General features: G+C 33.3%; 1 protein-coding gene across 1 annotated transcript; it reads right to left on the bottom strand.

Annotated features, from left to right (window-relative positions):
* Nucleotides 1-1889: 1889 nt before the first annotated feature.
* Nucleotides 1890-3610, bottom strand: LOC145086923 (GDSL esterase/lipase At1g28590-like). The gene is made up of 5 exons (XM_079024775.1): nt 3291-3610; nt 2953-3174; nt 2670-2818; nt 2307-2580; nt 1890-2205 (listed from the first exon to the last, which is right to left on the bottom strand). The coding sequence occupies exons 1-5, from the start codon at nt 3559-3561 to the stop codon at nt 1961-1963; spliced, it is 1161 nt and encodes a 386-aa protein (XP_078880901.1). The 5' UTR covers nt 3562-3610; the 3' UTR covers nt 1890-1960.
* Between the last annotated feature and the right edge of the window lie 21259 nt (nt 3611-24869).

Here is a 24869-nt window from a genome sequence, read left to right as displayed (position 1 = left end):
TCAATAGATTACATGTTCTTTAGTTTGGATTTGGGATTGAAAAAGACTAAAGGAATCTAGGATACTTTCTTTCCTTTAGCTGTTCAATCAACATGTAATTTTTACATTTTGTATGTACTCTCTAATTCAAGTCTCTTGCTACTTGTTGCTTGTTGTTGGAATCTCTTGCTACTTGTTGCCTCAGTGCTACTTGTTTCTTGTTGTAACTTTGGATTGCCTATTGGTTACATTTAGGCATACATAAATGACCATTTTTTTCAACCAACAAAATCAAGAAAAACAAATGCACTTCCTAAATATTTGGTGTTGTCAAAGCACACACAAAACACAAGAAGTAAAAAAAATGACACCTAAGGGTATGCTTTTATTTCCAACTGTTTATAACTTTTATTGGTATGTTTTTACCGCCTAAATATTTGTTGTTCTCAAAGCATACACAAAAAAATGATTTATTATTGGTATTCTTTTACTAAAAATATTTACGTGACATATTTTGAGTATATGAAGTTGTCACTAATTTTTACACCTTTTATAACTTTTAAACAACAAAATTGTTAATGAAGACTGTATTTTTCTTATTTTAAACCTATAATTATATTATTTTTCTTAGAATATTAAAATCCTGATCCCAATCTTTTAAAACAAAAAACAATCCTATATAGAAACAGTCTTGATTTTAACAACCTTTATTAGAACTTATTAATACAATTCTATCATCACTAATGTATTTTTTTTTTTTTGAAAACTTTTTATAATTTTATAATTTCGCTTCTTCCTATGTTTTATAAAGCTAATCAATATCTTTTTGTATTTTTTTAATCGTATGTCCTATTTTTAAAAAGAAAATTACTTGATCATAATGCTTTATTAAATAAATATAATAGAGATCAAAAGGATATGGACTTAATGAAAAAGAAAATTAAAAAATATTACCAAAAAATATTATATAAAAATTGAAAGACATAAAAATATTATATAACCATTACAAATTAAAATTAATTTAATTAATTATTCAAAAAATAGACATTTAAAGTTTAATTATAGATATTGAGTAAACCAAAATTTTATCAAACAAAAATTTTACTTGTAAACTTAAATAATATTTTATAAATAACAAATAGTTGAATATCATTAACTTTTGAAAAAAGATCACATTGAAGGATCTCTAAGACACTTGAATATTGGAAAAAAAGAGTTTAGTTTTTTTTAGAAGCAGTGTATCTATATAATCTGCATATATGTATAATGTATTTACAAGTGGTGGCATTGCATTATAACGCCTTTCGTGAAGCAAACAATTATCATCACTTCATGACTTCATCTATTCAGTTCATGAAACTACCAAATAATATCGCACTAGGTGTAACACCCGTGTGTTACACGGGTTTTGATCAAGGTTTAAACATTAAACATTTTTAAAGTATAATTTCATATTAAATAAAACTTAAATGATGAATACGTAAGTATTTCAATCTATATATACTAATAAAGATAACTATTGAAAGAAATGAATGTGAAATATTACAAGGAACAATTCAATAAACGTACGTACAAACTCACTTATTTAGAAATATGAATTGTCAAAACGGTAAATAGTAAAATTTTAATGCACATATATGACATATATGAAAAAGCAAAAAAAGAAATTACGTGTCTTGGTTATGATATTAATTAATTGCTTTGAACTTATATTCATTTAAAATTACCTAAATCATTCCTCCAAATCAATTCCACAAAATTAATCCCCATAAATTAGGAATCAATATTTTTAACTCTGAAAAAATTTCCTTATTTAAAAAATCCAGGGTGTAATTTTTCTAGACTATGTAAAAAGAAAACCTAAATTATAAGAAAATGGCATGTGGACAAATGTCTAAGAAGATGACAAGTGGCAAAAAGTTCTTTATTTATTAAGGAGGATTTGAGCAAATATCTAGATTACATATTAGCATACATATTCCTATGAGCTCGCCACCGAATGAAATGGGCACACCAAATTAAACTGGGGCCAAGTGTATGGCCCTTGAAATAAACTGTCGGAAATTATTCTGTATGCTGCTTCTGTATAGTGTATTCCATCCCACACAGCATACGTATTCGGATCATCACACACAGGCACATACGGCAATCCACATTGAGATGATCTGTTGTAGTTATACAGACCTCCAACTCCACAACATGCCTTCAGAGCACCATTTGTAAATCCTACAATGCCATTAATGGACAATATAGACATGAAATCACATTAATATTTGAGATGCAGAAAATGATTCAAGTTAGTTTCGGAACACATATATATTATGCACCAAATTTATCTGGAGAACGGATAAATTGCATGGCAGCATTGTAGTAGTCAGCGTAGATGATGATGGCATTGGGATGAAGCTCTCGAAGCTGATTTAGTTTCGTTTGCAGCAGTTCATTGTGGTATTCGACAAATTTATTGAACTTGATGAGGCAGCCTGTTGTGCTATCATACTCTTCACTTTCGGAACCACGTATTGTTAAATATTGAGAAGAACATCCAAGTGGAAATTCTCCTGGAACGACCAGTGTTTGTGCCCCCATCTGAATCAATTCCTGTATTTGAAAGACATTTTAACTTGGGCGTGATGTTGATGTTGATGATTTAAAATGTGTTTTGTATGAGTTGAGTAGCTTCTAATTACATCGACAGCTGAGACGATGGTATCAGTTACTAGAGGAACGAATGGTTCGACCTCATCAATGGGTTTTCCATCTGTTATCGGATAGTTGTAATCGTTTCCGCCAATCTCTCCAACTAAGATCAAAGAACGTCCAATTAAGTTTCTACAATCTGCCAACAATTAAAAACACTGAACAATGTTAATTTAATATCAAGTGATATAATTCCACCCATATGGCTGCAAATATGGTATATTGTAGAACCTTGTTGTATAGAGTATAGACTACAACTGCTTAATTGGTTACCTGAAACGTTGCTGCAAATAGAAGCTAATGATTGTTTAAACCATGCCAACTGAACTCCTAAAGAGGCATTTGTCAAATCATTAACAATTCCTCTTGCTTCAAGAAACGATGAATTCAATGCTGTCGCGCCCACCACAGCATAGTTAACTCCTTGTCCCGGCTCAATGACACTGTCACAGTCATGCAGAAATGGTCGTACCAATGGCAACCCGAGACTCTCAGCTTCATAATTAAACCAAAAAACAATGTAGTCATTCACCAAGTGCATGCATTATTTTCTTCCTAGAAACGTTTAGTAGATAGTATTGTTTACACACACATAGAGGAAGAGGAGTTACCTAGAAAATCAATGATGAGTCGGCCATCTGAGCAACGACCAGTGGGTTTATGAAAGAAGGTTTCACCGTAAGGCGGCTGAAGAAAAGGAAAGAACCCGTCGGTTATGGAGGCCACTTGTTTTAAATTACCGGTGTCTGTTAAGGAGTCACCGAAGCTGAAGATGGAGGTATAGCATCCATTAGCATGCCAGCTACCACTCCATAACATGATTAACATCTGCAAAATTATGAAAAATATTGTAAAGGACCAAGAAATGGAAGAAAACGCCATTATAGAATAAGCTCCAGAGTTGTTCAAAAAGAAAGAAGAAGCTCTGAATTTTTTTTTCAAAGTTTTGGCGTGTCTTATATATCCATTTCGAGTTCCCTTTGTACGCGCGTTATATAGCCGGCATATAAAAGGAAAATAACATGTTATTCATTTTATTTGTAAAACATGTAAAATCTCTTGGCCATTTTAACATGTGTTTCTCAATATAATGCTAATGCCTCTAGAAATATTTGTTTAAACAAACAATTCCACCCATAACATTTTAAAAACTTATAAATATATGTATTTGCTTCAAATCACAGATTTTGCTGCATATTTAATTTAGGTTTTATCCTTCTTTACTTAAATAATATATGTATTTAGTATTGACAATTATTAAATAACAGACTAGGTATGAGACCCATGTATTACATGAGTTTATTTAAAAAAAAATTAATATAAAATTTAAAATATTTGAGAAGTTTGAATTTATAAGAAAAGTGAGAAAAATATTGAATTATAAAAATTAAAGTGTTTTTTTTTTTAATTTAAACAAATAATTTAAATAAATAAATAAATGAAATTAATGAAACTTTAATTTAGTAATTTTGAAATTAGAAGGAAAGTCCATTAATGAAATTGATATACATTTATTATTAGATTTAAATAATATTTGACATTTAATAAAATAGAAAAACCATAAAATGACAAGTAGAATAAAAATTAATGTAAAATTACCATAAAATTACATGTGACAAATTGAATGAGAGTATGACAAGTGGCAAAAAAACCTTCATTTATTAGGATAGATACATAACATTACCCAACTCAAAGGAGGAATATTTCATAGGCGTTACAAACAAACATATCTTGCCAAAGTAGTTTTTCACCCCTGAACTTTACATTAATGGTGGGAAGATAATTAAATAAATTTACTCAAATTAGAATCGGACATATTTATTAAGAAGCTTCAGTAACATTTAAATACTTGATTTCTATGACTATCGGACACCCTTTGTTTAAAAAAACATACACATATTTAGGGATAGAAAACATGAAGGGTATGAGACAAGTTATTTGTGATCCTGGTCTCAAATCTGATTATAAAACCGAATCCTAAACTCGGTCTTGTCCTTTTGGACTTCGTAAATCACCATCAAGTTTCACGGCTATACATGTGGTTATCGAGTATCCTAGTTTATGATCTTAATATTTTAAAATTACCAGTTGAAATTTTTAGTATCTAAATATCATGGATTAGGATTTAGAATATGTGTACTAACTACATAACAAACTTTTTATTTAAATTACAGTATAATATATATATATATATATATATATATATATATATATATATATATATATATATATATATATATATATATATATATATATATATATATATATATATACTAGAAGTGTGCACATGCAAAGCAGCTGCGATACATAGATCTTCTGGCTAATAGTTTTTTTTACTGTGAAATAATTATTAGATTTTATTATTAGTTATTATGTAATAAAAAAATTACCACTTTTAATTAAAATATTTATGTTTAGAACTTATATTTGTATTGTGTGTTTATACATTTTAAAATAGTCATTTTGTTCCAAATTAAATTTTAAAAACCTTCTTTAATTCAAGTCTTCAAAGTTTTGGTAAATATTAATGATTTTGTTATGCATAATTAATTTGTACAAACGGCTTTGTATCTTATACCTCTTAAAATTTAATATATGACTAATATGCTTTATAATATAGTATTATATATATATATATATATATATATATATATATATATATATATATTAGGTTACAACCCGTGAGAACCACGGTTAAAAAATATATAAAAATTTATATTATCAATAGGAGTTAAGTTTGTTTAAAACATTTTCTATTAATTATTTAAAATTAATATATATATTTATAAAACATAATATAAATTTGAATATATTGTAAATAATTTATAAAACAGAATATAAATTTGAATAGAGTTTAAAAAGAAACACAATAAATAATATAAATGACATTAGTATATAAAAAATAAAATATAATAAAAATAAATAAAAAATACAATAGTTTGACTTTAAAAACTACGAATCATTTATAAATTTCTAAAAAGTTTCTTATACACGAAATTATGGTATATATTTTAAAAATGATTAGGAATGATATCAGTTTCCGTAAAATATAAATATTGAATATTGAAATATTCAATATATTGAATATGAGAATAATTTCAGATTTGAAAAAATAATCGGCAAAACTAATAAAAGCTTATAAACCAATATTTATTCGCAATTAATTTCAAGTTAATTCCTTAAATCTTGGAGTTAGTTGGTTAATTTTGGATTGACATAATGATTTTAAAAAACGTTTGTATATGGAGGGATTCATACCAAATATATTTATATCTATTTTTGTATCAATTAAAATCACAGGAATTTAAAAGCACAGGAAATTTTGTATTGCAAAGGAAGGACATCACCGTAAAATTACAATGGCTGAATTCTATAGTGATAAGAGTGACATGTCGGTGAAGGATTCTTTTATTGAAAAGAAACTAGATTATGACCCGCGTTAAACGCGGGGAACACATAAATAAATTACAAATTTATATAGATATTACATAATAGTTATAAAAAAACAAGGTTATTGGCATTATTGAAATGTGTTGAAATTACACTAAAATCGGTTTATATATATATATATATATATATATATATATATATATATATATATAGCGTTGAAGGACCTCGTTATAGACAACATTTTTTGATTTATTAGTTCAATGACCTTGCTCGTTACATATAAGTACCTTCAAACTTTTTTTAATTGTGACACGGAAAACAACTATATATATAGCCGGCCATATGTGAAAATGGGTTTAGAAAGTATAATCCAACATTTGACAATGTACTTTCAAAATACATTGTTATTTTATGGTTATATTACAAAATAGAACTGTTTATTTTAAAAAAATAGCAACTTATTTATGTTCCTTCAAAATAAACCACATACCCCCCCCCCCCCCCCCATAATATTAAATATAAAGAAATTATAACCAACAAATCTGCAACGAAGCTAATCATCTTCCTCCACTTCATCTCTAATATCAGGTCTTTTTTTTCCTTAATTTGAGTTATTGTCACTATCATCGACAATCTTAAGATTCATTGATGACTTCTTTTTTATTCTAGAGATAATATGACAGAAATCATTTATCAGGTGTATCATTTATGTTTATATCTTCAGTTTATTTTGTTGATTTTAATATGCCTTCTTCGGTTTACCGCCATCTTTTTTTTCATGCTCCTTTTTTTATGAAATAACATTTTTTTTTTGTGAAATTCGTTCTACAGTTTTGAGTATGTGCATGTACGTTGATTTTTTTGAAGTAAAGAAAGTAGAGTTTTTGTTCAATGTTGGTTCCTAGGTTTGGTTCTTATTTTTTGTGATTTCTTATAATCCATTGTTTTTTATTTTCCATCTTTATCTACAATCTTTATGTATAGAACACTTTATCCGTATAGTCATTCACTACAGAGTTTAATGAAGGAACAAAGAAACACCCCCTTAGTTTTATTTACTTTGCAGATTATCGAGCCTCCATGCAAAGCTTACAACATAATGAAAAAAACAAAAAACCCTTATAAGGTAAATGTCAATTATGATTCTACCCCTTTTCCTCTTGTAACAATTATCTCACTTCAAAACTTCAAAACATATTGTTTTGTGTTTCGACATATTATTGATAGCATGAAAGATCCAAGCATTGTTGCATTTTGGTTAATCACAATGCCTCAAATTATGGGAGGATTTAAATATGATGATGAGGTCAAACATAAAATATGGTGGTAATACAAGGTTCTTCTTCTTATTTATTTATTTACTTATTTTTTAATTCAACTTTATTACGAAATTAAATAGCTTCTTTTGTTGATATTAGTGTTTCTTATTTAGAAAAATATGCGATATGATCAACTTCGTGATGTTGTAGCAATGAGAAAACTTGGATAGCAGGAAGTGAGATAAATTTATAATTTATTAACTTCAATGAGAAATTAATTAATTACAGTTTTGTTATTGAATTTGAAATACAATAGGGATTATATCAATGGATCCTAAACGTGCAAGAAATGATCCAGTGGTAGTAAAGAACATTCCTTACTACAAAACAAAGATCAAATTAGAGGTAGAAGTGATGAAGCTCAATCCACCACCACGACCTCAAAACGGGGGGGGGGGGGGGGGGGGGGGGGATCAGTATAAACAAAAGTTTATCATTTATTTTTAGTAATTTACATATTTGGTCCCTAAGTTTAGTTGATTTTTACGGTTTTGGTCCCTGAAAGAATCAGGTTGTAGTTTTGGACCTTGTTTCACTGTTTCATAAAACTTTTATGATTGTCTAAGTTAACAGCCTAGCTTTTAGTTTTTTTTTCTTAAATGACCATTTTTCCTTTGGACCAAAACTAAAAAAAAAAAGTATATCATAACAACAAATTTTATATATATATATATATATATATATATATATATATATATATATATATATATATATATATTTACTTAAGTTTAGAGTAGATTATATTTTTGGTCCTTGAGTATACCTGATTTTTTTCCAGAAGGTTCTGAGGGGCATTTTTGGTATTTCAGGGTCAAATGCTGACTCTAGTTGAGTACACGCTTCTATTATACCGTGCATTCTTACCTGCCCATGTATGGTACCGCTTCTTTTTAAACAAAGAATACGGGAGCCTATTTTCATCTTTCACAACAAGCTTATATTTAACTTTAAAGCTCACATCAGTTGTTGAGAAGATATATTTCTTATTCTTATTTTGTTACGACCGGAGATATAAGAAAACTTTCTAATAAGGGCGTTCGTGTCTTTTGTACAACCCGTTTGTTATATCATATCATGTCCTCTCTTGTCTTGTCTATTGATTTTTTACAAAAGTATACACACATGTAACATCATAATTTCATTATATATATAACATCTAATTTTAACATTGAGTTTACTGTTTTCGAAATAGGATCATAGTTACCGATTAAAAGGATGGAACCAAGAACCAAACACAACATCAAAAAAATAATTCAAAAACAACATTATACATCCAAATTATAAGTATTCAACAAAGAACCATACCAATGAGTAAAAACATATAAATTCGAATGAAATATCAAACTTACAGATTAAAAGGATTTAAGGAAGAAGTACATACATTTATTCGACTAATCCGATTGATAGGAAGGTTGAAGTTTTTTTGCTTTTGTTTTCTACGGAGGAATTATGATAAAATGTTTGTGTAAATCGATTATTGAAAAGGTTTGAAATATATATACAAGTCAATATGATGAAATCAGCAGGTAATCAATTGAAATCCCATTTAAAGTTAAAATAGAAGATATCATGCTTGAAAGTGTATTGGTTCATAATAATATCCGAAAATTTTAAAATTTGAAATTAATAGTTTACGAGATTTCAACATATAATATATTTGGAAATCAATTTTGAATGAAAATAAAGCCTAAATTTAAGGTTTACATTAATAAGGAACCAATTTTGTAGTTGTATGTTTGGAAAGAATTAAAATATCATTTTCATTCATTTAATTAAAGTATCATTTTCATTCATTTAAAGTATCATTTCCTACATTTAATTTCCTAATATAACTTTATGAAAATTAATATTGGTAACGGAATCTGATTTTGAAAACTTCAAAATCATCGCGTGAGGCTTCAAAACAAACGGGTTGACTTCTTCTTTGATTAAGGTGACGTAAACAAATTGATCTACGGATGTAAAACCTATAAAGAAAACGCAATCAACGGCCCAGATTATTTTAGCTGATGTCATAAGGTTTCTCTTTTAATTATATATATATATATATATATATATATGAAAATTTTGTATTAATTTTGAAAAAAATGAAATTTTATTGTTTTTTGTGTCGTTTTTTTAGTTTAAAACGATATCATGTCACGTAAACGCCACATAATCAAATAATGTTATATCATCACGTCACATCAGTGTCTTATGCATTTGACAGCAGTAAGGATCAGATAAGTGGCCAACATTACAACAAATTAGATTATAGGGTTTAAAATATCAAAAAGAAAAACAAAACAAGAAAAACCAAATCTCAAAAAAAAAAAAATGATTTACATTTTTTTTTGGACAACCGAGATATTATAAAAAAAGTTTGCAAGGCGCCAAAAACGGTTACATACTACAAATAATTTTAAGAGAATTACACCAATTAAATCATCTTAACTTGTTAAAACTAGCTAAAAGAAGCTGATACTTGAATATAAAACTTTTAGAATATGTGGGTGTATTTTTATTATTTTTTGCTAAAGTAGGGGTCAGCTTTTCACTTTTTGCACTCTTAAACCACCGACATTATTTGACTTGGTCAACGATATTTGTATATCAATCCAAACGTGATAATTGACATTTTCTTTCCTATTTTATTTGTCAAAACGAAATTTTTTCATGTGAGAACTACAAATATTGTAATTCTTTGTTAATTACTTTGAAAATAAAATAACCAAGAATTATGGTTTTTCAAAAAATAGTCATTAAAACCATATATGAGACTATTTCATATGCAGTTCGTCTAGTCAGCTTTGGTTTCGTCAGAACCAAAGAGAACACACCTTTTATTTCATCATATGGGCTTCGGTTTCGTGAACCGTCTTCGATTCCGCAGCCCATTAGCTCATTATATGTAAACAATAAAAAATTTTGTAGCTCATTTTTTACACACTCAAACGTCTAGATTCTCTATCTGATAGCTGAAGAACAAAACAATTTTGTAATTGATACTCCATTCATATATTTTGCATTAAATATTATATATCAAAACAAAAAATATATAATGTCAAAGTTGAAGAATAACGACTTCAAAATCAATATTGGATGATAAACACGAGACACAATGAGTATTTTCTTTATATTTTTGTCATGTACACTCTTATGTAGTAGTTATTTGTATGTTTTTGACCATTTTCCCCAAAAATTGAAAAACCCATATGAAACTAACAACGAAACAAAAGTTAGGATGAGAGAAAACCGCAAATGACCAAAGGTCATCTACGATTTCATCATGTTTGAAAAAAAAGAAATTTATTTATTTCATCGAAACTGAAGATGGACTACAAACCACAGTCTGTATGATGAAACCAAAAACATGTCACCTCTAAAGGCAAGAAACCAAATCCGACTAGACGAAACCATAGCTCATTTTTGGTTTTTGAGGACTTTTTTTTCACAAAAAACAAATTAATTTTTAACTATATTTTGCAAATTAATTAACAAAAATGCCAATCTACTTTTTTCGCTAATTCAACGTTTTTGACTTTGTAAAGACCATTACACACGTATTGACTATTGAGTCTATAAGTACGACCTCGTCCGATCTTCCTTCTCATCTTCATCTCTTCTTCACAAATTTCTTTCTTGCGTTCTGATTCCATGCTTCACCCAATGCTTTAAAAATCGTTTTTTTAGTTGAACCGATATGGTGATTGGTTCCCGGTTCGACCGCCGACGTGAACCGGTTTCTTTATTTTTCATGTTTTTTTCTATTTTCCTATACATACATACATATAGAAATTATGAATTTGATGTTTACAAGTTCAAACATTAAAAATACACACACAAAAAAAGTTGTAGATGAATCAAAATACATTAAAATAACACATAACCATAAGTTTGGTGTTTTACATCAATCCATATACGTCAAAAAGAAAATAAAATATAATACCGAAACGAAATATAGTTTTTGGGATTATTACTGTTATGATATGTTAGTTCGGTATCCTGGTAGATAGGATGGTTATATGCTAGTATGATCTGTTAGATCGGTATCATGGTAGATTGGATGTGGTTATGCTTAGTGACCTATAGTTGGTCTGACTGTCTGCATGCTAGTTATTATGCTAGTTAAGTAGATCTGTAGGACTACCTATAGTACTATGTGATTATATGCATGTGCATTAGTTGTATTATACGTTGACATGATGGGTTGAGGTGAAATTGCTCCATGCAGTAACCAAAAAACTCAGGAGCATTCCAGTTAAGAGCTGAGGGAGACTCGTACTGTGGGCTCGATGGCAGTCCATATGTGAGTTGTGGGCCCGGAAGGCAATCCAGACTCACACTGTGGCCCCAGGGGTAATCCACTCCGTAAAGCTGTGGACCCAGTACATGTTGTTATTTGTATATGTGTTATGTGAAGTGTATCGGTATGTTGGCATTCCAACCCAATGGTTAAGGGCCTGGGGTATTCCATCTCGATGGATGATTAGACCCATAGTATGTTGTTTATGATTATACGTGTATTGTTGTGGGTATGGGTATTTTGGGTAGGGGTGTAAGTGAGCCGAGCTACTCGTGAGCTACTCGGGATCGACTCGTTAAAAGCTCGACTCGAGATCGAATTAAACGAGCCCGAGCCGAGCTCGAGCCTAGATATGAGGCTCGTTTACTAAACGAGCTCGAGCCGAGCTTCAATTAATGGGGCTCGCGAGCCTAAACGAGCTTAAACGAGCCTCTATATATATACACACACACACACACACACACATATATATATATATATATACACACACACATATATATATATATGTGTGTGTGTATATATATATATATATATATATGTGTGTGTGTGTGTATATATATATATATATACATATATATACATAGAGGCTCGTTTAGGCTCGATTAGGCTCGCGAGCCCACTAAATTGTTCATGAGCCGAGCTCGAGCTTCATTTTAAGGCTCGAATCGAGCTCGAGCTTCCTCAAATTAAACGAGTCGAGCTCGAGCTTGGTCAGGCTCGGGCTCGGCTCGGCTCGTTTACACCCCTAATTTTGGGGTAACTCACTAAGCTTTCGGGCTTACAGTTTCAGTTTATTGTTTCAGGTTCAGCGGATGACCGTGGGAAGGCGAAGGCGTGACCGTACACTTCCTCGATTTATGATTATGATTTCTGGGAACTCTGATGTCTAAACTATTTTGAAAACAAATTGTAATAACTGAATGGTTTTATATGATTTAAAAAGTTTTAAAATGGCTCGAATTTTATGGATTTTACATTGTTTCACCAGGTACATCACACTTGACTCTTGGAGCGTACCCCATAATCACTCAGTGATCTTCCCGATGAAAACTAGGCGACTCCAAACATCCTGTAACTCAGACATATATCTCAGAATCCTCCCAACATGACTGCCTCTAGTCATCTTGGAACCTCAGACCGATATACCGTTGGACACCTCAACTGTTCCGAATTAATCCTAACTCTAGGTGCAGAATTTATGCACTATCACACACCTCGTCTTTGACTCCCGGATCAATATTCCCTCATGTGAATCATCATAGAAGCAAGAGACTTCACTCTCACAGTCGATACACAACGTAGACAACGAGGGTCGTCGCCCCAGTATACTCCTCTTGATCACCTGAAACTGCTGCCAAAAGTATGCCTTACTCAGCTAGGGAATATTCTTGTCCTCTTACATCTCAGTCCCTACTAATGCCTCTCTCATGGTATAAGAAATATCTCACAGCAAGCGTACCGCCCAGATACTCTGGTGAAAAAGGTCGCAACCATATGCTACCCCACGAGGTTTACCTCCAAACTTTGCAATCGGAAGCTCGATATCTATTTTGCTCCACACAAGAAACAAAAGTAGCACAATTCTCGTCATGGAAAGTAATATCTCAACTATCGACTGATTTCTCATCTCAGATCGCAATCCTCCCTAAGGCATCATCCTTACTCCTCCTGGAGTCTTGCGACTATAACTGGCATCTCACCAGATTTCCTAAGTAGCTGCTCAACCTCTTCGATTTCCAATCCCGATATACCTGGTCGCTCCCCAGCTAATACTCTTTTCTATCAGTGTAATCATCTGACTAAGGTCACTCCCTAGGCTCTTCCTAGGTTCTCTCACTTCTCTACCATCAGCTGCTGAAGAACTCCTTATGATGCCAGCCATCTACCTCCTGAATATCGTTATATTCACTTAGTAGCTGACTCCCATCATCAAGAGTTCCACAAAGCATGAAGCAAGTAGCATTCGGGCATCAAATAATCTCTACCAACATGGACAAACACTCTAGGTTAGAACTCCTCTTGCTCTACTCATACTCAAAATGTATCACTGAACTCAACCAACTCTACCCCCTTGCGGATATCTAACTACTCTCTCAGTAGGCTCCTCCAATACTCATCTAGGTATCTCTCCTAGATTACTCCTCTGCTCAAAGTTCTCTCTAAAATACTCCTGCTGGATACTCTTACTCAGCACATACTCAAAGCACATCACATTTGTAGCACCTGGTTCTTGGTACGTGTTCTTTTTATTAAATCTTTAAATATTTTGCATTTGGTCTTGGATCTCGGCGAGTTGAAGGAACAACTCGCCGAGTAGAAGCGGGATGAGGCGCGGAGTTTAAGTTGTGGACTCGGCGAGTTGATTCGCGGACTCGGCGAGTAGACCCTACTTGAGCAAAAACCCTAATCCGAGGGTTTGCACCCTATTTAAACACCTTAACTCGACCTCCTTAGTCCCATTTGCTCCCAGAAGACCCCCATAGCAAACCCTAGCCGTTATTGAAGCAATCTAAGGCTTTTGGAGTGATTTTGGTGCTTTTGTGATCCAAGGAAGGAAGGAAAAGTTTGAAGGATCAAGAGGAGGCTAGAAGGATTCGGTTTTGAGCATCATTTGCTGAATTCAGAAGGTATAAAGTCTATACCTTGCTTGCTCTTTTGATAGATCCCATTTTGTGGAGTTTTAGGGCTTTTCTAAGCCATTTTGGTCACCAACCATGATTGCAAGCATGGTTTGAGGTTGATGTTTCGGATCTAGGTCCTTTGAGGGGTTACAAGGTAGAAAGGAGTGGCTTTTGCACTCAATGAAGGCCCCATGCATTGTGAGAGCTTGTTTTAGGACCTTTTGAGCTTAAAGTCCCATGCAAGCACGTAAAGGTTGTAACTTTACATGCTAGATCGATTGTAGAAGCATAGATCTACATTTTGATCAAGTGTTGTACATCAGAAAGCGAAGATTCAGTGAGTGGTTGTGACCAACTCGGCAAGTCCGTTCTTGGACTCGGCGAGTCCAAGGTTCTGTCCCATATCAATTGAGGGTCATAAAGACCAGTTGAGTGTGGAAAGGTTTTAAGGGGGTCCCAAGGAGTGACCCAACGTTCTGGACTAAGCCATTGTTCTGGAAATTCATGGGACTCGGCGAGTGCATGAACAGACTCGGCGAGTCCAAGGCAATCATCTTAAGGATTAAGATGCACTCGACGAGTTGTTCATACAACTCGGCGAGTCAAGGGCAGGACCTGAGTATCAGTTGATGATGAACTTGATGAGTTGTTCATACAACTCGGTGAGTCAGATGAGGATTTAGTCGATGTTCATTTAGAAGGAAAACTCGTCGAGTCATCGCCTAACTCGACGAGTAGAGACGGGTTTGAGGTCTAATGGAAGGATAGGGAATCGGCGAGTTGGTGAGCCAACTCGGCGAGTCAGGTCAACTAGAAGTAGACTTTGACTTGGTCAGGGGTAAAATGGTCATTTTACCCTAAGAGTAGATGTCAATTTCTGACTAAGTGTTTTGTGGGAATTATAGCTGGAGGATTTCCGGAGCAGCAGCGGCAACAGTCTGAGGATTCCCGCACAGTTCAGCAGCTACTACGAGGTGAGTTACCTTCCAGTAGCGGTGGGTCTACGGCCACAATGTCGGCCCACCAGTAGGGTTCGTATGTTAGATGTTTGTCTTTGCGATATTCATCTGTGTTGCTACTACCTGATATGTTATATGCTAGCGTGATATGATATGTGATAGTGATAGAGTTTGGTTGTCAGGACCGAAGGGTAGGTTAGGCACCCCAAATATGCCTAATAGTATGTCATGATATGTTTAGCTGCTAGCATGATATGTTATATGAGATAGAGGTAGTAGGAGGGGGAATAGTCCCCGAGATTCGGTTGTTAGGACCGAAGGGTAGGTCGGACACCCCAGATATGTCTGATAATAGATTATGCCATGATATATGTGATAGTAGTAGTAGGGGGTGAAATAGTCCCCGAGGTTCATTTGTCAGGACCGAAGGGTAGTCAACACCCCAGAATGGCTCGACATGGGTAGGTCAGCGCCCCAAAATGGCTTGACACGGGTAGGACGACACCCCAGAATGGCCGCACGGGTAGGTCGGCACCCCAGAATGGCCGTACCGGGTAGGTCGGGTACCCCAGAAATGCCTGGTAGTATGTATGTGATGTGATAGTATGGTAAGTGGTACGATGGGGGAACTCACTAAACTTTGTACTTACAGTTTTCAGTTTTGGTTTCAGGTACCTCTTCAGCAAAGGGGAAGGAGCTGGCGCGGTAGCGGCACATCATACACACACATTGGTTTTCTGCATTATAAGATGTTCTGGGATTGTACTCTGACATTATTATCATTTTCATGTTTTGGGTTTTCAGACACGAGATATGTTTTATGAAATGATATGATCGGATGATGTTTTACTACAAATGTTTTACAAACCACTTATTTAAATGAAATTTTTGGGCGTGAAAATTGGGTCGTTACAACATTTAGCAAAATTCATAGGCTAAGGCATCACAAATTAGGCAACTCTAGCCCTAAAATATGAAATACCTAGCCTATCTACTAGCATGCATCTCTAATATCTCAATAATAACTCATAACACAAATAAGTAAGGGCATTTTGGGAAATCACCGTTCGGGCTCTGGCTGATTGTACAGACTGCTCCTTTTCATATTCTCTTAGAAACTGTTGCTCGTTTTAGAAAAATCATTTCTTTTGAATTTTTTTTCAAATCCTCAGTTTGAGTCCAAATATACCCGAAGGTGCGTCCGAATCCCTCAAACCAAGGCTCTGATACCAACTTGTAACACTGTAAATTTTCAAACAAAATTTTCATTTAAAACACATGTCACATTCCTTCAAGAAAAATCACAAGTATCAATTTATCAACACATTTTAAAAGTTGTTTATCGCAAATACATGATCCTCAAAACATAACTCTTTTTCTCTTGTGTGTACAATCAAACCGGCGCCTTCCCACAATCCTGATAAGAACCTGAAACACATAACACATAACATGGTAAGAACGAAAGTTAGTGAGTTCCCCAAAATAACACACATATCATATTAGCCACTAGAGGCTTTAATGCAAATAAGACCCTCCGGTCAATGTGTCTCAGTGGAGTTCCTCCGGTCCCACAACTCAAGTGGACCCTATGGTCCTATCTCAACAAGCTCATAACAATAATACACAGCATAAATCACAAAGACATAATGTAGGATATCACAATACTCAATATAATCATACAAGACCCTCCGGTCACAAAAAGATACCACTCATGGTAAGTATAATGAGAAGACTCACCTCGTAAGCAAGTAAGCAAATAACCTCGTACTCAAATCTCGACTAGCCTCCGCCTAACACAAAGGGTGAATATCTCTAATTAATACTCTTTTCGCGACTCTAATAAATTGAAGGCTATTCTTTCTCTCTCTAACTCTTAAAGTGGATAAAAGACCATTTTACCCCTTCATGGTCTCCATTACTCATGATTGACCAAACCCTAAAGTCAACAATACAAGTTTGATCCGACTCATCGAGTGCACCCATGTAACTCGTCGAGTCCACTCGTTTCCTCAGAAGTGTTGTGAAGGTCCAACTTAGCTCGTCGAGTTGACCCCCAACTCACTGAGTTATCGCATGGTCAAGCTCATCGGGACAAACCCTAACCGACTCGTCGATTCGGCGAGTCCATTTAAACTCATTCCTCATTCAGACGATTTCCACGCAGAAAACATTTCCAAACTCTAGATCCAACATCCCAAGGCTCTATTATCACGTAAAGCCACAAGCTTTACGTCCAGGCATGGCACTTAGGGCTTGAAATGCCAAGAACTTGCTCTATTAAGGTTTTTTCACTAAAAAGTTCTATTATGGCTGAATAAAGCAATGACCTTTGGACTCTAAGGACCTCATAAGGTCCATATCTGAAGTCAAAATCTCTATATGTACTCAATACACTCACAGTCCCAATATTAGATGGAAAAAGCCCTAAACTCCATAACCATGAAATCTACCCAACAAAATGAGAAAGGAATGGACTTTTTACCTTTCATAGAAGCTCTTAGATGAAATAGCAATGGATCTAACAACCTCTTCTCGTCCCTTGGCTTGAAATCCTTCCCTTCTCTTCAAAAGATGCACCAAAGCACTAAATGTTAGCTCAAACACTCTCTATTAGCTCAATGGCCGATTAGGGTTTCTCTCATTGAAGTTGGGTATCTGGTGAGCCGCAAATGAGGCTATAAGTTTCCTTAAATAGGCCCCAAACCTGGGGATTTAGGGTTTCATCACTCAACATCTACTCGGCGAGTCGACTCTCTGAGTCGTCGAGTAGGTTACTAGTCCTACGTGGCCAAACACGACTCTACTCGACGAGTTGAGGCACCAACTTGTCGAGTCACCCAGACAAACTCAAAAATAACATATAAAAATGTTATACCTCAGAGTCAGGATGTTACAATTATTTTATAGTTTTAATTAAAAAAATTATATGATCTAAATTTATTCTCAAATGTTCTCGCCATAAGAAATGCCCTCGATTGAACGCTCCCATATATATATATATATATATATATATATATATATATATATATATATATATATATATATATATATATATATATATATTCAATCATTTCTTCGTTATAATAATACGATAAATTATGTTATCACAAATTATAACAAAATAAATTATTTGTATTTAATGAATTTAAATTCATTATGAATTTATTCAATAAAAATTTGTCAACTATCGGTTAAACTTTATATTTATTATTAATTAATAAATTTAATATATAACAAAATATCTAAGGGGGTGTTTGACTTAGCTTTTCACACCCAAAAGTCCTTTTTGGAAAAAAAAAAAGCAAAAGATGTTTGACAAAACTAGTTTTAAAAGCTACTTTGGAAGTATTTACATAAGGAAAATTTCTTGATTTTTTGTAACTTTTCCAAAAAAGATTTTTGGGGTTTGAAAAGCTAAGCCAAACACCCCCTAAATATTAATTATTACATTTATATTATAACTAATAGAAAAAAATTAACTATAAATGTATAAGCATAAAAAGACAAAAGACTAAAATTGACAACTAAGAAATAAAGTTAGGTTTGAAAAGAATATAAGCAAATATGGAGTGAAAAATCGAGTGCCAGGGTGAGTTGGAGACAATCTAAGATGTAATAAAAACACCATTGTCATAATAATATATTTTTGAGAAATTATTTAAAAAAACTAATTTCTTAATGACAACCAAAATATTCAAAAATCATGGTTTATCGAAAAATAGCTAATGAAACCATAAATGAGGTGAAAGCGCATGTGGTTTCACAACTCGTCTATAAAGTCGTTATCTTATTTGCGATCTCGTGTTATTTAAAAAAAACACTTTTTCTAGTTTCGAAGAAATAAAATCAAAGGCATATAAACATATACACTCTCCTCTTGTATGTGGTTTCCTAATATCATTTGTAATTGGGCTTCGATAATTGAGAGAATTCAATAATTTAAGGAGTATTGTTGTTATTCATACCGGTACCTTTTGATGTTGTAATCCTATTCGATTGTGTAATTTTTTTTGGTCCCTGCTTAGGTTCTTTCTAAAGAGTGGTTGATAATAAAAATCTTGCGGTTTCCAAAAAAAAAATTGTAGTTTCCTCTTAAGTCATTTGTGTTTTCCTGTCAATACATACCACTAGCATTATTATACTAGGTCAACGATATTTTTATATCAATTATTTTATTATTTAAAATTATTTATATCTATATTATTTAACTTTTAATAACCCAAACGTAATAATTGACATTTTCCATCCTATTTTATTTGTCAAAAATGATTTTTTGCTCTTATAAACACCATTCACCTAGCTGTATTAGTTTGATATTTGCATTATAATCTGTTGTTAAATCTATACAACGTCATGATATGACTTCATCACCTACATACGATTCGTGTTTATAAGTATACCCACCCTCGGTCTTCCCTTCCATCTTCAGATCTTTTTCACAAATCTCTTTCTTTCTTGGGTACTTCTGATTCCATGGATGGATCTTCATCCCCCTCGTTCAATGGCCCACGCGCCGAGGCCGAGCCTTCTTACTCGTCGGTCAACGACCCATACTACGCCGCCGGTCAAGCCGCTCCGTCGTACAAAGATATGAATACAGGCCGGCCGGTTTCAGGTACCCAAGATCAACCTCATATGAGGGGTATCCATGGTGATTCCGAGATGAATCGACAGCCGACTTTCAAAGATGTGGCTCCAGGCCTTGGGAAGTCATCTGTAGCTCCGGCGGCTGGCGCCGGAAACGTCCATCGTGAGCCTGTTGTTGATGCGATTCAAGACGGCCAGAAGCCGTATTCACTCGAAGATATCGCTGCTGCACACAAACACGTTTCCGCCATTGCAGGTCCATCTCCATATGATCAGGAAGATAAAATGCCGTCGAACGGCGGCATGCGACCGATCAATCACAGTTCCGGTGGTCAACAGGGTGGTTATCAGTACATGTCGGGTCCAAAGAGTTACAACGGCGACAACTTCGGGAAGTATTGGTGATCTTGATTGAAGTGGGTATCGTTATGGCGATGACGATTGCTTTGATGGTTTATCATGTTTTTAGTTCTCATAATTGTGTGAATGATGGGTTTTAGGTTTACCTGTCTTCTGTGTGTTGAATCGGAAATTGAAAATAAACTATTTTATTTTGTTCGTTTAATTGGTGATTATCTATTGATAGTTATTGAGCTTGTCAAGTTTTGTATGACTTTTTATCCATTATGTTCTTATCTTTGCCAAAAATAAAAAATAAATAAATAAAAATTGTCATTTTAGCTAGCAGGTTTTCATGTTATTATAAAATATAATTTAATAAAAAGAAACCTTTAAATTTATAAATCTTTTACGTTTCTATTTTGTGTATAATAAACGAAGGTTTTATTTTTTGGGAATATGACTTATTAAGGTAATTAATTTTTCGGTATGTTTACATATGGGTAACTATCTTTTTTTTTTTGTACACATGTAGGTAATAAACTTGTTGGAAGTGTTCACATATGACCATTACGACCTGTTATAGCAGGTTAAATCCTAGATGTGAAAGCTTTCAACAAGTTCGTGACATAGATATGTAAAAAAAAATAGTTATCCAAATATGAACAAAACTAAAAGTAAAAAATTAAATTACACGAATGGTCCCTGTGGTTTGGGGGAATTTGTGTTTTTGGTCCCTAACTTATTCTTTTAACATGGATGGTCCCTAATGTTTATTTTTTTGCGCGTTTGGTCCCTGGATTACCTAAAAAGACTATTGTGCCCTTATTAATTTATTTTTTAATTAATTTTCTTATTTATGTGTTTATTTTTTACATATTTAAAAAAATTAATAGACCATACATATTTATATCTCCTCGGATGATCCATACTGTTTATTTTTTAATTAATTTAATTTTTTAACTCGGATGGTCCCTACTGTTTAATTTTGTTACGAACTTGGTCTCTGTTTTACCTAAAAAGACTATTGTGTCCTTATTAATTTTTTTAATTAATTTTCTTGTTTATGTACTTATAGAAAATAAATACATAAATAAGAAAATTAATTAAAAAAAATAATAAGGGAAAAATAGTATTTTTAGGTAAGACAGAGACCAAACGCGTAACAAAAATAAACAGTAGGAATCATCCAAGTTAAAAAAAATAAATTAATTAAAAATAAACAGTAGAGATCATCCGAGGAGATACAAATATGTGTGGTCTATTAATTTTTTAAATATGTAAAAAATAAATACATAAATAAGAAAATTAATTAAAAAATAAATTAATAAGGGCACAATAGACTTTTTAGGTAAGACATGGACTAAACGTACAACAAAAATAAACAGTAGTGACCATCTAAGTTAAAAAAATAAGTTAGCGACCAAAAACACAAATTCCCCCAAACCACAGGGACCATTCGTGTAATTTAATTTTTACTTTTCGTTTTGTTCATATTTGAGTAATTTTTTTTACACATCTAGGTAACAAACTTGTTGAAAGCGTTCACAACTAGGATTTATGTGACAACCCGGAATCTCCATTCTGTACAAATTATATCACTTCAATAGAAGTTGTAGCAGTCACAGTTAATTTTCAGACTTTTCGCGTAAGTTTGAGTAATTCAGGGTTTACATTTCAGGAAATATCAGGAGAGTGGGTGCACTAGGGTTTTGTGCAACACTGTTATTCCAACACTCTATTATATTAGAGATCATTTCAGGAATAAAAATATTTTCTGCCAAAAATATTTCAGGACTATAAATAGAATTCTGAACCAAATTCATTCATTATTCGTATTTCCAACTAGAGAAAAGCCATTTTCTCTCTCACGGATGTTCGGGTTTTTATCCCAAATCGTTAGTACCTCTTTCTAGTAATGTTAGAAAGCTTTATATGTGTTTATAACATGATTCAGAAGGCTAAATCACTAGATCTAGGAGTTTACTCCCCAAGGTGTTCTTGGGCGGTAAACTCCCGAAACAAAGCCGAGACCGACCCTTGTGTTATGTAACTGCCTTAGACTCATATGTATGTGTGTTAGGGGCAAGAAAACAACCTAGAATCACCCAAGTTTGGGAGTTCACGGCCCAAGAGTTTCTTAGGCCGTAAACTCCCTTTTCAAACACAAAATGGTGTTTTAAGGCACCCAAAGCTTTAAGACTTTTATCAAGACTAGTTCCTATTTAATCTAAGGCCTTAAGCACATCAAAATCATTTATCAAAGTGAGTTTACGGCCAAGACTTTGTTCTTGGGCCGTAAACATGAAAGGATGGCACCAAAGTGTGCCTAATGTCTTCATATGCTTGGAATAAAAGCCTAGAACTTATACCACCTATGCTTGAGACTTGAAAACAACAAGAACACCATTCTAATGGAGTTTACGGCCGTAAACTCCAAAGGAAATGGCCTTAGGGCCGTAAACTCCTAATTGGAGTGTTTCTAGACCTTAAACCCTTCCAAGAATTTAACCACCAAGTTAGAATAATTCTAGGAATCATTTGGAACTTCAAAACACACAAAACACCCATGGTTGGGAGTTTACGGCCGTAAATTCAAGAGTTTACAACCGTAAACTCCATGTGTGTTAGTATATGAGGAGTAAGCTCATATATGGGGTCCTTTGGAACCCTAAACACAAGTACCTTGTCCCACAATAGCTTAGATGCAATCCTTAGGGCTTAAAACACTTATATAAAGTGTTTATTATGTCTAGGATGTCTTAACATTATCAGTTAGTGATTTGAGACTAATTGAGTGCATATATGTGTGATTATATGTTCATTAGGATCGTAGTGTGTGTACAAGTCCTCGCTTGACACCTAGCAATCCTATACCGTTCAGTTCATCCCAATCACCAACTACAGGTGAGTTCATACCCCTAATCAATGTTTTAAATGATTTTAAATGCTTAAATGGGGGGGGGGGGGGGAATACAAGTAGAAACAAACATGTTATTAAATCATTGATATGTATTTTAAAACTGTGTTTGTCATTTAACAGATTTCACATACTACAAAATATGATGCAATGAAATGGTTTTTTGTCTTAAAATACCTTGATAACAAAAGTATTAGTTTTGAAATGTTTATTAAAATGACATCAAGTCATTCTTAATTATTGTTCAAAACTCCTAGATATCTTGCAAAACCATTATTTTACATTCTTGAACTAAACTATGCATATACACTTATATTCTTATATATGTATTGATGTTTTAGTTTACACCTTTCATTCAGTTTCCCACACCCTTGAGTAGTAAGAGTGTATAAACCTACATGATCAACCAATTACCTCTCAGTTAATTATCATAGGGATAATTTGAAGATATCAAACATAATTCCTATTACAAGGAATCACACAAGAGTCAGTTCATTCATGAGTCTATACCAGTACATTACCTGATACATGAGTACATTTACATTTTATTACATGATACATGAGTACGTTTACATATACTTACATGATACATGAACACGCTTACATGAACGCGTTACATGAGTACCTTTACGTAGATACACTTACCTGTATATATTAACATGAATACTTGTATCTCGAATTGCGAGGATGATTTATTAGTACCTTCTGTGTAAATCTTCCTGCATATCCCTAGTACCTCGGGATATCTAGACAGGACCCTATCCCTAGTACCTCAGGATACCTAGATGGGCCCCTATCCCTAGTACCTCGGGATATATGGACGGGACTAACCATTTCGGAACCCATCTGTTGGGAACAGTGGGTGATGAATATCTACGGATGCCTACGGTTATTACTTATACTAGGAGTACCTTTACAGGGACTAACCCTTCCTCCGCCCTGCTGCTGCTGTAGAGGACAATTGGACAATCTTCGGATGTTCATTAGGTTATATAGGTCGTGTTAACCCTAGTACCTCGGGATAACAGTTACATATGCTGTGTTAGTCCTAGTACCCAGTGACAACACTTACAGTAGTACATTTTCCTGTTTACTTTATTTTGTGATACTTTCACATAAATGATGAGTTAGACTAAGTACTTTAGTACTAAACAATTAAAGGAAAACTATCATTTTACTTACAAAACATTCGGGTCTTGGTAGAAGACTACAATTCATACTTATAGGAAATAAGGGATTTTCTAGGGTTTCCATACTTACATCAACGCTTTCATTTAAAGGTATACATGGCCTTCATAACAGATTTTCATAAGCAAGACAATGACACTTAAATACTTATGAATTCACCAGCTTTAAAGCTGATACTCTCTTTCAAAATAACTTGTATTCTCAGGTCAACATTAGACAGGTACGATGGCCAGGTTTTGAGAAGACGGAGCAGACAAGTATCGTCTTTTATTTTGATTGTATATTTTTGGTGTCTTATTACAATGAAAGAACACACATGTATTAAAACTTTACTTATAATGCAATGGATGATGTTGTTGCTTGTTTATTATATTACACTGTTGTGATACTGTACATGACGTCCTCCACCCCTGAACGTTTCCGCCGTTCGTGGTTTTGGGGTGTGACAGATTGGTATCAGAGCATTGTTTATAGTGAATAAAGTATATCAACCCATAAAAGATATAGTAACTATAAATACATCGGGATTAAAACACTCTGTCTCAGAGTTATACTTTTAAATAATAAAATACTTAAGTAAGT

This window comes from Lactuca serriola, chromosome 2, assembly GCF_051521515.1.
Source record: "Lactuca serriola cultivar US96UC23 chromosome 2, Lser_US96UC23_V15, whole genome shotgun sequence".
Classification (NCBI taxonomy): domain Eukaryota; kingdom Viridiplantae; phylum Streptophyta; class Magnoliopsida; order Asterales; family Asteraceae; genus Lactuca; species Lactuca serriola.
This window is presented reverse-complemented; position numbering and strand designations above follow the sequence as displayed.

Excerpts from the sequence above, each read along its gene's own strand:
- LOC145086923 (XM_079024775.1), bottom strand. The coding sequence starts at position 3,561 with ATGGCGTTTTCTTCCATTTCTTGGTCCTTTACAATATTTTTCATAATT. Across the intron at positions 2,581-2,669 it reads CCATCGTCTCAGCTGTCGAT|GAATTGATTCAGATGGGGGC; the intron begins GTAATTAGAAGC and ends TTTCAAATACAG. Across the intron at positions 2,206-2,306 it reads CCGTTCTCCAGATAAATTTG|GATTTACAAATGGTGCTCTG; the intron begins GTGCATAATATA and ends ATGGCATTGTAG.